Source organism: Amphiura filiformis, unplaced genomic scaffold (assembly GCF_039555335.1).
Source record: "Amphiura filiformis unplaced genomic scaffold, Afil_fr2py scaffold_50, whole genome shotgun sequence".
Classification (NCBI taxonomy): domain Eukaryota; kingdom Metazoa; phylum Echinodermata; class Ophiuroidea; order Amphilepidida; family Amphiuridae; genus Amphiura; species Amphiura filiformis.
The window spans coordinates 622,535-635,280 of NW_027305514.1; the positions used below are offsets into that span (position 1 = coordinate 622,535).

Consider the following 12,746-nt stretch of genomic DNA (forward strand, 5'->3'; position numbering starts at 1 on the left):
ACCAACCAACCAATCATAGATAGGTTGCCTTTCCTCTTGAAGAACTCATAGGTCCATATGCACAAAAGAGTTAGACCGGGTCTAAAGTAAGACCTGGTCTAAGTGGAATTTAATTCCATCTGGAATATAATGGTCCGTCACTCTTATTTCCTTCTGAGAGTAGCTAGCAAATTCTAAAGATTTTACTGCAAAGTTAAAAAATAATACTGACAAAAGAACTTACACAAATGTAAAGGAAATTGTCCTTTTTCCTGGGATTAGATTCCACTTGATAGACCAGGTCTAAATATTTTGTGCATGTGGACTATGCATATATAGGCTATATCCCAGTGCATAAGCCCACTTCCTATTTTTGGTTAGAACCTCTTTAGGATGTGGTTAGTACTGGTGCTGTATAGTTTTGGATAGTTTTGTGGCACAATAAAATGGTTATTACTGGTTAAACAACAGAAATTCTTTGTTATTTTTTTTCAGAGTGTATTGAGGGAGAACATCAATGTACTGTGCTGTCTAGCGGAGAATCACTTCCTGTCTGGAGATCTTGCCAATGCTGCATTGGTTTATAAACGGGTAAGAAAACCACATACACACCCCAACACCAGCACACCCCCACACACCCCTGTGTGTAAGTACTTGCAAACGAGGACCTCATTCTGCATATGATTTAATCCTATCTGATCGAGGACACACACCCGATTTCAATCGCCACACCGTGGACCTACCCCACATACCTCCGACAACTTCCTATCCAACGGTGACCCATCCTGAACCCCCTAAACGTGGACCACTTTTAAATGTATTTTACGTTATTTGCGTTGTCCTAGTGGTTATAGCCAGACGCCAATGGTTGCAGGTGTCCACGTTTGTGCGGTGTATATCATAATGTAGGTCCACGTTTGCAGGTAATTACAAACACAAGTCCCCCCACACACAAACACGGGTGTTCGCCTCCAACCATGGACAAAGTTTAGTACTATGCAAACGTTGACATCTGAATCCGCATTCTATCCACATACCAAGGACATTTTCACCATTTTTTTAGTGTATATGTACACTATATATATAACATGAATGACCCTTGTAACATGCAGAGCATGCAGAAGTTGAGTAAATTTGATAAGTACAATTATGTGCTGGTTTGATCAATGTAAGTGGAGTTTGAAATTTGAACCTTCATATCATGTAGTTATAGCATGTAGTTGGCATCTGCAAACTATTTTCTTGATAGTTCCTATTTCATAGTTCAAGCTTCTTATCTGTAATCTATTTGAACTTTGCTTCTACACACATATCCCTTTGTATATAATGCAAAGCAAAATCAGTATCTTTTTACACAGTTGATGCACAACAAAAAACGCTTTGCTCTCTAAGTCTGATTGAACCATGGCTACCATATCATGTAATAGCGTTCTCTTCCTTGTACTAGCATTTGTTTTGGCTCATCACATCAATTGCAGTCCTATCAAACAGAAACCAACAATTAACCAACAGGCTAGCGATGAATGCGACCAAATCGCATGTGCTTCAGATGCAGATACACCAACTGAAATAGATGTGAAGTTGCCCAAAAAGCTTACCAGGACTGTCATGAAAGCACTTCCACATATCGAAGACAACCAGGATACGTTGGTAGCTTTGCTTGAGAACATGAACAATATGACATCATCCATGAATGTCCTGTTGCAAAATGTTGCTAACTTGCTGCAGAGCCAAGCTCGTATGCTGAATGACCGATTACCAGCTCCGCTACCCCCTGCTAGAGATTGCCAGGAAGTTGCTGCATTGGGGTCATATAAGAGTGGCCCCTATGTCATCACACCTCAAGATGGTTTAGGACCATTTGTGGCATATTGCGCTGGTGGTTGGACTGTATTTCAGAAGCGATTTGATGGTTCAGTAGATTTTGATCTCGGTTGGGAGGACTATGAAAATGGATTTGGGGAGCCGGATGGAGAGTTTTGGATGGGTTTGAAAAATATTCACAGACTTACAAAATATGGAAAGTGGCATTTGCAAATCAACTTGAAACTATACGGTGGCATACATGTATATGCTGTATACGATTATTTTAAAGTTGGAGATGCAGCGTCAAACTATAAACTTTTAATTGGAGCACATAGTGGAAACATAGGTGATTCCCTCCGGTCCGGCAACAACACAGCCTTCACCACCAAAGACAGACAAATTGATCCAAGTCTGCGTAATTGTGATGGTCTCCCTCAACATGCCTGGTGGTATAGTAGCTGTAGTACTGATGGCTCCAACCTAAATGGTCTGTACTATGAGAGACAAGGTTATGCAGGAATATGGTGGTATAGCTCAAAAAAGATTCATAGAGAAAGTTATTTACGTCCACTGCAATACACCCAGATGAAAATGTGTCATATAGCCTGAGAAACTTACAAAGCAATTAACTCTTCCATTTGTACTGAGAGCCTTAGTGTATGAATATGGAGACCCAATATGACCAACTTTCACGTCACAATCACAGTGTTGGTCTTTTAGTTGAAGCATTTGCTGAGGAGGATGCCTGAATTTAATTTAAAAACTCAGATTTCTACACAATTGTAATGTACATTAATAAAGTAACATAACCCTGCAAAAAGTAGATTTTGAATGTAACAAAGTATGTCGTTTAATTCATACGATCAAAATATTATTAGTCAAACGGGTATGTGATGTTCATAACATTGCATGTAGAAGACGTTTGGGATGTTCATAACATATTGAGACATGGCCAGCCAAGTGACACACATTGGCGACATCGGCGCTGAAATTAAAATTTACCTCATTTGTTCAAATCAAAATTAAAGGGGCATATCTAACAGTGAAAACTACTACCATTTTGTGGGGAAAAAATACAAATCTATTTAATCAAAACATTACAATATTGCCTTAAAATAGATTCCATTAGGAGGTTAAGTTTTCCAAGTATTGTACAGTGGAAATGGATGCGGTAAATTTTGATGCTCCAATTTGAAAGAAACGGTCTCAGATTGTTTGTCATATAGTCAAAAAAGGGTAAGTTTTTCCACTCTCTAGAATAGGTTGTACATAGTCAACAACTGGGACTTAACATTTATTGCTCTATTACATGTACTCAGTAATAAAGCATTTTAGACAATGCAAACCATTCCTAATGAATGAATAAAATGAAAATTAGAGAAAAAGTATCTTCTACTAGAGCAGATTCAACCCATCGTGGGACAAATTCAGACTATATACCAGGTGATCATGCATATCACACTAAAGATGAGGCACAGGTGATCAACCATCCCCAGCAGCCTGGATATGTTGGAAAAACATCCCACAATGGGTTGAATCGGCTATATAAGCTGTACAGTTATTAAAACTAGGTACATTAACAAGTCTGCATGCAAATTAATGAGGAATAAAATCATGTAAAATGAAAGTTTTTCAAATAAAACTGAATCAATAAATGTGTCAGTGTAATACTTGTATGAAAAGTTGTTATTTTATTACACATTTCATGATAAATTACATCTACATGTATACTAAGAACATAACATCCACCCATGGCAACTGATGTAAAATTATTAATATTTGAAGCTTGCAAGACAAACAGTTGTAAGGTATTGCTTTTCATGTCCAAGGAAGTTGTTGTATGACCCATAATGATGACATAAATTCTTATTAGAGTCACACGGTAGCCGTGACCAGCAAGTTTTAAAAAAAAAGACTGATAAAGAAGACTAATAACAGATGCTCCCGCGAGACTATATAATACACCTAACATTAAAACACTTGACTTCTATTGTTCGATGTTATTTTTCGCTGGGTACAAAATGTTTCTAAAATCATGCTAAATGTTATTTACAGTCCCAGGTGTAATATCTTGACAACTCATTAATTCAAAAAGGGCCACCAATCCTACAGTCAATCATTGTTCGTAATAAACAAATATTTTTGCTTCCATTTCACGCGGTATTTCATAACGAAAATTAGTTGCAAATCATACTGATCCAGAATTTTTAGACACTGCTACATGTCTACCTGGTATTCACCTTCACACTACTTTTTCAGATTCACTTCCAAATATACCCTAGCAGTTTCTGAGATACCCTACATACAAATTCTGAGCCCCATTCGCCAAAAAATCTAGTTTTTCACAATTCTTTTGTTCTTATCGGACGACGCATCCATTTATATAATAAATGCTGTATTTCGACACAGTAGTTTACAGCAGAGGCCCGTGGCCTAATGGTTAGGGCTCTTGACTCCAGATACGCTATCCCGAGTTCGAAACCCGGTGACCAAGTGATTTTTTTTCAATGTTTTATTAAACAATTTATTGTCATTAATCAAGGATAACATAATTTTAAACATCCAGTGCTATTGTGATATTATTTTTTTTATTAAAGCAAGTTGTTTGATTCTCAGGGAAATTGTTTATTGTGTTAGGGGCCTATTTAAAAACACAGCATAGTGTGATACAACACCATCAAGGATCAAAAGAAATCTGAATAACACAAGAAACTAGATCAGGTATTATAGGGTATGCAATACGACGTTACTCATTGTTATTCTCATTTAAATATATTTTGTCCTACCACGGGCAAATTTGCATGATAATAGGACAATAAAACATGATTGTGATATGTATGAATGGTTGTTGAATCGATTTAGAGACCTGACTCTCTGTGTCATCTTCAGCTATCGCAGAAAATGACAATTGTCATACCGTTCCGGTACAAATACTCGATAGGTGTGAAAAATTGTTCCGCTAGTATGGAAGGCCAGCAGGGAAAAAAATATCCAAATAACATTTATCAAGCATATATAAATGCGGGCGTCTATGTGACACAACTTGACAAGATAATTATCTTGCCATGTCGACTTATTATCAGCATTATGTCAACATGACGATATAAAATATCTCGCCAAGACAACTGAACAAACAAGTCAACATGGCAAGATAAATTATCATGCTAAGTCGACATACCAAAAATGGAAAATCGCCAACAACTGCCGCTCAATAGGAATATTCAACTATATTGCCCCGCAGGGCTACAAAGAACCAAAAACCGCGAAATTTGGATATCCAACTAGATTACCACGCAGGGCTATAAAGAACCACACACCGCGAAATATGGATGTCCAACAAGTTTTAGCTATACATTAGCCCTCGATAGAGGACAAGGCTTGAAGGATTAGGGAAATTATAACCACGAACCGCGAAAGTTGCCTTAACAAACAATATAAGTCAACATGGTAAGATAAATTATCATACCAAGTAATAGTAATTTTGACACCGTATGATTTAACTTATTGAAAAGCATCCTCGGGATGTAGAGGAGGGGGCGGCCCGAAATTAAAGGGAAAATTAAAACCACAAATCTCAAAAGACTGCCGACAACCGCCGCTCAATAGGGATATCCAACCGCAGGGCTACAAAGAACCACAAACCGCGAAATTTGGATATCCAACTAGATTGCCCCGCAGGGCTATAAAGAAACACACACCACGAAATAGTGATGTCCAACAAGTTTTAACTATAAATTAGCCCTCGATAGAGAGCAAGGCTTGAAGGATACGGAAAATTGTAACCACGAACCGCGAAAGACCTCCAACAACCGCCGCTCAATATAAATTTCCAACTAGATTGCCTGCAGGGCTACAAAAAAGAACCACAAGCGGCGAAATTTGGATATCCAACTAGATTGCCCCGCAGGGCTTCAAAGAACCACACACCGCGAAATATGGATATCCAACAAGCTTAAACAATAAATTAGCCCCGATAGAGGACAGGGCTTGAAGAATTAAGGAATACCACGAACCGCGAAGGACCGTCAACAACCGCCGCTCAACAGAGATATCCAACTAGATTGCCTGCAGGACTACAAAGAACCACAAACGGCGAAATTTGGATATCCAACTAGATTTTAGTTATAGGTCTAGCTACATATACATATTTTTTATTGTCATAAATCAAGGATAACATTTTTCGCTTTATTCGTCTTATGGAGTACTTCGTACCCGGATGACTTTTCAAGCTTGGAGCTACTCGGCTTCATTCATAAAAAGAAAGGAAATCTACCAAAAAACCGTTGACAACGTAAAGAAAGCAGCAAGATTAAAAAGCCCCACCTCGGCTCACTTTTTGAAACTTGGCGTTTTTATTTTATTTTTACAAAATACGGCGTTTCCAACAAGTTATAACGTTTTAATAATAGCATGACTGGCATTATATGCATTTAATTATTATTTATTCATTTAATTCGATCATTAATCATGAAATTAATATTATAAAACAAAACATATATAGGATGTTGGCTTACCATGCAAGAGCAAGATTATAACCTTTCTGATCTTACAAATTAATATCGCATCGGCACATTAAAGACACATAACACATCTGGAAATGTTTGAAGTTGATAATATTATGATAAAGTTTAAATCAGTCCCAGGAAATCAGTACGTTTTACAAATGGGACCAAGTTTCAAAAAGTGAGCCGAGGTGGGGCTTTTTAAACTTGCTGCTTTCTTTACGTTGTCAGCGTTTTTTTTTTGGTAGATAACAATTTACATTGTAAGTTTTATTTCTTTATGCATGATAGAGACCAAATATGTAGATAGGCTTTCTCAACAGGAATTCATGATAAGTTATAGTATTTCCACGAGTACGCTGTTGGTTATCATAATGCCGATGCAGCTGGTCCCTAGGAGTGGTCAGGGTTTTGTCCGATGTGTCTTTAACTTCACCAATCCTGGTTAAAAGTCAGACACACATCTGACGAAAGCTTGACCACTCAGTCAGTCACACAGGGACAGGCTGCACTGGTAATGTGATAGGCGACAGCTTACTTGTAGAAATATCATATCTTATGATATAGAGCACTCTATAGACCTTTTTGCCTACTTCCTATCATGCACTATTCCAGGGAGTACTTATGCCCCATTCCACCATTCGAGTGTCTCGAAACATAATCTCCCAGGGTGAATAGCGTTATGTTCATTACATTCTTGAATACGTACATTTCGGCTGGTGCCTTCATCAGAAAAAGGGAATCACAAATAATGACGCACAATGGCTCATACCTTTCAGATGCAAAAAAAATCTTTTCTACAATGTAGGTGTTATTGGCATGGAATCGTCTGGAAAAAATTGTTTTGTAGATGTTGATCTTTACCATTATTTCATAACACATGGTTTGAGTTCAAGACTATGCTGAGATGCAGTTTTTCCTATAAAGAGCTCTGTGGTTGTGGGCAAATCATATGATCTTATTTGGGAATCAAATGGTTTTCATCGAGGGCTTAGTGCAACAAAGACTCATCTCCATTAGTTCCCAGGGATTCAAATTCGAGGAGAACCCGAGCTGGATTACAACTAGGAGAACCAAAATTGGTTCTCGTAATTAAGCTTCAAGTCTCAGATCACATGTTATTTTATAGTACCTTTCTGCAACAAAAATATGATTTAATAATTTCATTAATCCAAAAATATAATTCTGAAATGTTGGGAAAAAGGCAAAGTTTTCCACATTTTAGCTGTCATTACGATCACAAACGGGAATCTATGACCCATGCATGCATATACTTTTCAGTGTTTAATACTCGACCATCCCATAGCTGTGATGGTGTCACTTCAACCTGTTGTAGTTCTCATCTCATTAAATTTTTCATTAAAAAAAGTTGATCTCTGCATGGAGGAAGGTCCTCTCTATTTACTGACCAATCAGGAAAAAGTTTGGTTAATGTTTTCCGGTGGAATCAGGAATTTCTTGAAACACCCTGATATAGGCCTACATTTGGATCAAAAACAAGTATATACGCCATTTAACAGGCCTGGGATTTCTTGTATCGATCAGTTTCTCCATAGACAATACGTGTGTGAGTGCACGCATACAGTAAATGAAAAATCGTTCTACATGTAGTGGAAACTGTATGGACAGTGGGCATCCCTAATACTAGTATATGGTTGTCATGAGCAGAGTGCAGTACATGTAGATCTAGATAAAAGTAATTCCGTAAAGTGTTGGATGCGTACCGTTAGACCAATAGGCCTGTGAAATAAACTCCTTGAATGACAAAAGTCTTTGAACATGGTAAAGGTTCGAAGGCAGCAAAAACATCTAAATCCAGCCATGCTGACGTCTTCATCAGTGCTCAACATTGTTCATCCTCTATACCCAGCCTGTACAGTGCATCAGTTTTTGCATCATCCATTGTGTCTTTCATAGGCCTATTGGTCTAATGGCATGCATCACTTTACGAAAACAACTTTTATCTAGATCTAGCTGCACTCTGCTAATGACAACCATCTTTTTTATCTTTTACTTTGCATGCTGATGTTGCAAGTGTCTTCTAACAGTACGTAGATCTAGTGTACTTGGATCTCACTTGCTTCCATGCATATGGGATGAATACGACAACCACACCTTTAGCAGGACAACCACATAGTACTCCACACCTCTCTCTTTTTATTGATAACCCAGTAGTTAAAACTACTTAATAGTGGAAATTTGTCATGGCACAATAATTTTCGCACTTGTCACACTCAACACAGCTACCACAAAGGTAAAAAGGTGCAAATTTAATTTTGTACTTTTGTATATGCGGCTATGTACAAAAAACATGAAATCACTAATTTAAGAACAAGTGAAGTATCAGGAAAAAGTGCAGGCGTGAAAATTAATACTTTTATACATGTAGTAGACCGAATAATTAATATGTGTATTTGTATGATGAGTTTAGCTGTGTATTTTTCTTTCTTCATTTCAGGTTCATGCATTAGATCCACTATATCTAAAAGGAATGGATGTGTATGCATATCTACTTGCTAAGGAGAACTCGAAAGATCTACAGAAGTAAGTTACCACACCTTTTAAAACTTTCATTTTCTCTTATCACCATATAGAGAGGTGCAGCATATTGCCACTCACTCAAAGATATTTTGTTTATACTATTTTTCACCCTAATGTGGCAGTGACGTAAACGCGTTGAGGCAGCTGTTATGAGGCGTTTTTAAGTGTGTATGTGTGTACACTTTGTAGCGCTTTGAGTCATTACTAGCGACGTAGTTGAGCCCAATGAAATGTGCATTAACATCACTGCCACATCAGGGTGAAAAATGACTTGGCCTTTGCATCATGTCCCTATAGTCTTATTATAACATGAGCAATATTATATTCAAGTAAGCCACCCACAAGAAATCAAAAGGAGATGCAATTGTGGTTCCCATGCATGGTCCTTGAAAGTCCATGAATTTGAAAACAGCTTTTCAAGGCTTGAAAGTCTTGGAAATTTGCACAGATTTGAAACACACCAAGGTAAGCAGTGACATGATAATTGAGTTTTATTTGTTCGTTTGTTTATCTACAATCTCTGTCAAAATTTCTTTGAATGCTAACAGTAGAGAGGCCATGCAGCCAAAAGTGCTCTATTTAATGATTTCGTATGACAGATGTTTAACATGGACAAATCATGTGACCAGCTCCAACAAAACCCACAACAAGTCTCCAGACATGTTTTTGAGTTATATGCCTTTAAAGATGACATTCCCATAAAAGATATGAAATTCTTAATTTCATAGTATTGACTGTGGACTAAGTGGACTAATTGGTCCATTTCTCAGAATAGCAATTTGGCAAAAATATCAAGGTATCATTTACAAAAAGGTCCTTGAAAGTCCTTGAAAATTGGAATTTTACCTGAAGTATAATTTTGACAAAATTTGGGGAGTGGAAGGAGCTGTCACTTTCGTTATCACGCAGCTTTTTGGGTTGTGGTAAGTCCCTGAAAATCATGCTTTTGGACCTTGGAAGTCCTTGAAAAGTCCTTGAATTTTGAAGGTGTGGAAACCCTGTGCAATGAGGCCAGAGGCCAAGTTCTACACCAAACCTGACATGTTATATGAGGAGAAGACAGGTACTGAAAATAAAACTGTCATTCTTTGTGTTCAAATGGCCTATCAATATAAAGATTGACCCTTACTGAATCAGATCTCACTAAATCTCAATATTAAAAACACTGCTTGTGCACACATTGCATGTGGCTTGATGGAGTCATATATACCCAGGGAATCGTTGGCCGGGCCAACGTCACCTGTGTGGCTACATGCTGGGGTTCTTCTGTGTGGCATGCGAGGGCTCCGAGGTTCGAATCCCGGGGTACCAAGTGACTTCTTTGTTCATCTTCTCTCCTTTTTTTGTTTCTTCTTTCCTTCCGATAGCAAAAACCTTGTGTTCAGTTAGGGTTAATAAAACATTTCCAAGATTGAATGTCAATAATATCTCATAATATGCTTATATTTTGATTGTTTCAGTTTGGCAAATGAATTGATGTCCGTAACTGATAAAAGACCAGAGCCATGGATAGCTATGGGTTATTATTGCTCCAAGACTCCAGCTAAGGCTACAAGAGCAGTCTACTTTGCACAAAGGGTATGGTGTACTTAATTATGTTTTATAAATATTACTTTATTTATTCATGGGTAATGTTGTTGTTGTTGATGTTGTTGTTGTTGTTGTTGTTGTTGTTGTTGTTGTTGTGTTGTTGTTGTAAATATATCTGTTGTTGTTGTTGTTGTTGTTGTTGTTGTTGTTGTTGTTGTTGTTGTTGTTGTTGTTGTTGTTGTTGTTCACGGAATGATCCCTTTAGCCAAATTTGTTGAATCATCCTTGATTCAACAAACTTGGTAAACAAAAAATGTTTTACTACAGAAAACTTCTAAATGATGCCTTATGTCAGGCAATATAAAGGCTAAAGGGTATAAAATGTTTTAATAACATTCCGAAAACGTTTTTGAAAACTTGATGCAAAACATTGTAGGATAATGTTATTAAATGTATGCAAAATATTTTGCAAAAATGTATGACACAGATGGGTTTGCTCTTACAATCTTATCATGCATTTATTGTTGTGTATCTTTATATACATGTAGGCATTTCAGCTAGATCCACGCAATGTTCAGTGTCTGCTACTCAAAGGCAATGTATTAAAGGATATGAACAAAATACCTGAGGCATTGCTACACTTCAGAGAAGCTGTCAGAACTGCACCACACAGATTTGAAACACACCAAGGTAAGCGATTATAGGTTAATGAACATGTTTTACTTGTTGGGAGAGAAATTAGACAAAAATAATGCACACGCACTGATGTTGATGCCTCTAATGCATGAGCCCGAAGGGGGGGGAAGTGCATTAGACGCATCAACAGCGCAAGTGCATTATTTTGTCTTAATTTTTCGAACAACAAGTAATGCGCATTTATTAACTTCTTTCATGCTCGAGAAGAAAAAAAAAACACATGATTTTTGCTGTTTTTTTATAACAAATTTATCACTAAACATGTTGGTAAATAGAACCAAATATAAATGCATCAACCCGTTTGAAAAATTAATCAATCCAAACGCATGCCAAAGTACTGCTACTGCTAGTAGTACACAGAGTGCACATTATACACAAGCAACGCACTCCGCCTGTACATTTCTAACCACTTTTCCGATTGGCTACTTTAAGAAGTGTATGAATAGAATGATAATGGAGTTATGTTTGTTCGTTTGTTTATCTACAATCTTGGTCAAAATTACTTCCAACACTAACATTTGAGAGGCTATGTAGCCAAAAGAGTTCTATTTCTGATTTCAAGTAGGTTAGGCGTTTCAAATGGACAAATCATATGTGACATGATCAAGGGAAATGAGTCGGATGTCGCTGATATTGATTTTGAGATATTGGCAAAGAAAGTGTTAAAATTCTTTTGTTTTATATTGTTTTCAGCGATTGATAAATTGACGTAACTTCACAAAGAAAAGTCGTATCAACATGGGGTTTTCAGTTTCTGAAAGCTCTAAATCTCTTTAGAAACATGTGTAAAACTTATTTTCGACCAGGGCCGACATGTGACTCATTCCCTGATCATGTCACATATATCAAAATGTTCAGAAGAGTCTGGAGAATCGTTTCTGCTATGTTGTCAAATTTGTAACCTGCAATGCATGTTCTACTTAGTTTCCACGGCAACAGCCATGCTATTTTTAAAAATTATTTTATAATTTTTTACCCAAGAATATTACAGTTTAAATAGCTATTTCTATGAAACTACAGCATTTTGCAAAGATCTTTCGCATTGCCCGATTTGGCACAGTTTATGGCATATGCATAAAGTGGGGGTTCTGAATGGTTTTAATTGAAACATGTCATCATCACACCAGCACCTCCTTCGATGATGAATTTGCGTAACATTGTGTGACTCAGGCGTGATTTTATGCAATCAGTCGACCAGTGCGATAGGTCTTTGAAAAATGAATGGAGTAGAAACTTCATATTTGGTGTGCGCAATATATGACACATGGATGTCTAATTAGAGATAGAAGTTTCCAATAGATTTCTTGATTTCAGGAAATACGATCTTGTAATAAGTAGGCAGAAAATGCATGTTTTTAGGGATTTGGGGCATTTTGGCCAAATAGAGCTAAGAATGTGGACCTGATCTAACTTCTGAATTCACCATTCTGATCATGTGGATATCAATCACAGACTGTACCATATATTACGTTAACTTGGTAAAATGGTTAATGAAAAATATTCAGAACTGATGAACATGCAGCTAGACATTGTGGCATACATTGTGCTAGCAGAGATGTGTTGAGAAATTGTTCTATACTGTTGGAGATCTTGATGCCACAAATGACTTTGAAACAAGAAGTTTGTTTTTCTATTAATCCTGATTTTGGAGGTGAAATATAGTGGTTGTCCGTCGAACAAATGCATACGGTA

The 12,746-nt window shown here is 37.2% G+C and overlaps 1 protein-coding gene across 1 annotated transcript in view; it reads left to right on the forward strand.

Annotated features, from left to right (window-relative positions):
* Positions 1-12,746, forward strand: part of LOC140144351 (anaphase-promoting complex subunit 7-like) — a 50,577-nt gene that overhangs the window by 13,843 nt on the left and 23,988 nt on the right. The window contains exons 7-10 of the mRNA XM_072166176.1: positions 475-570; positions 8,746-8,831; positions 10,289-10,406; positions 10,907-11,048. Of these exons, the coding sequence (XP_072022277.1) occupies positions 475-570; positions 8,746-8,831; positions 10,289-10,406; positions 10,907-11,048 (442 nt within the window). The remainder of the gene's footprint in view (positions 1-474; positions 571-8,745; positions 8,832-10,288; positions 10,407-10,906; positions 11,049-12,746) is intronic.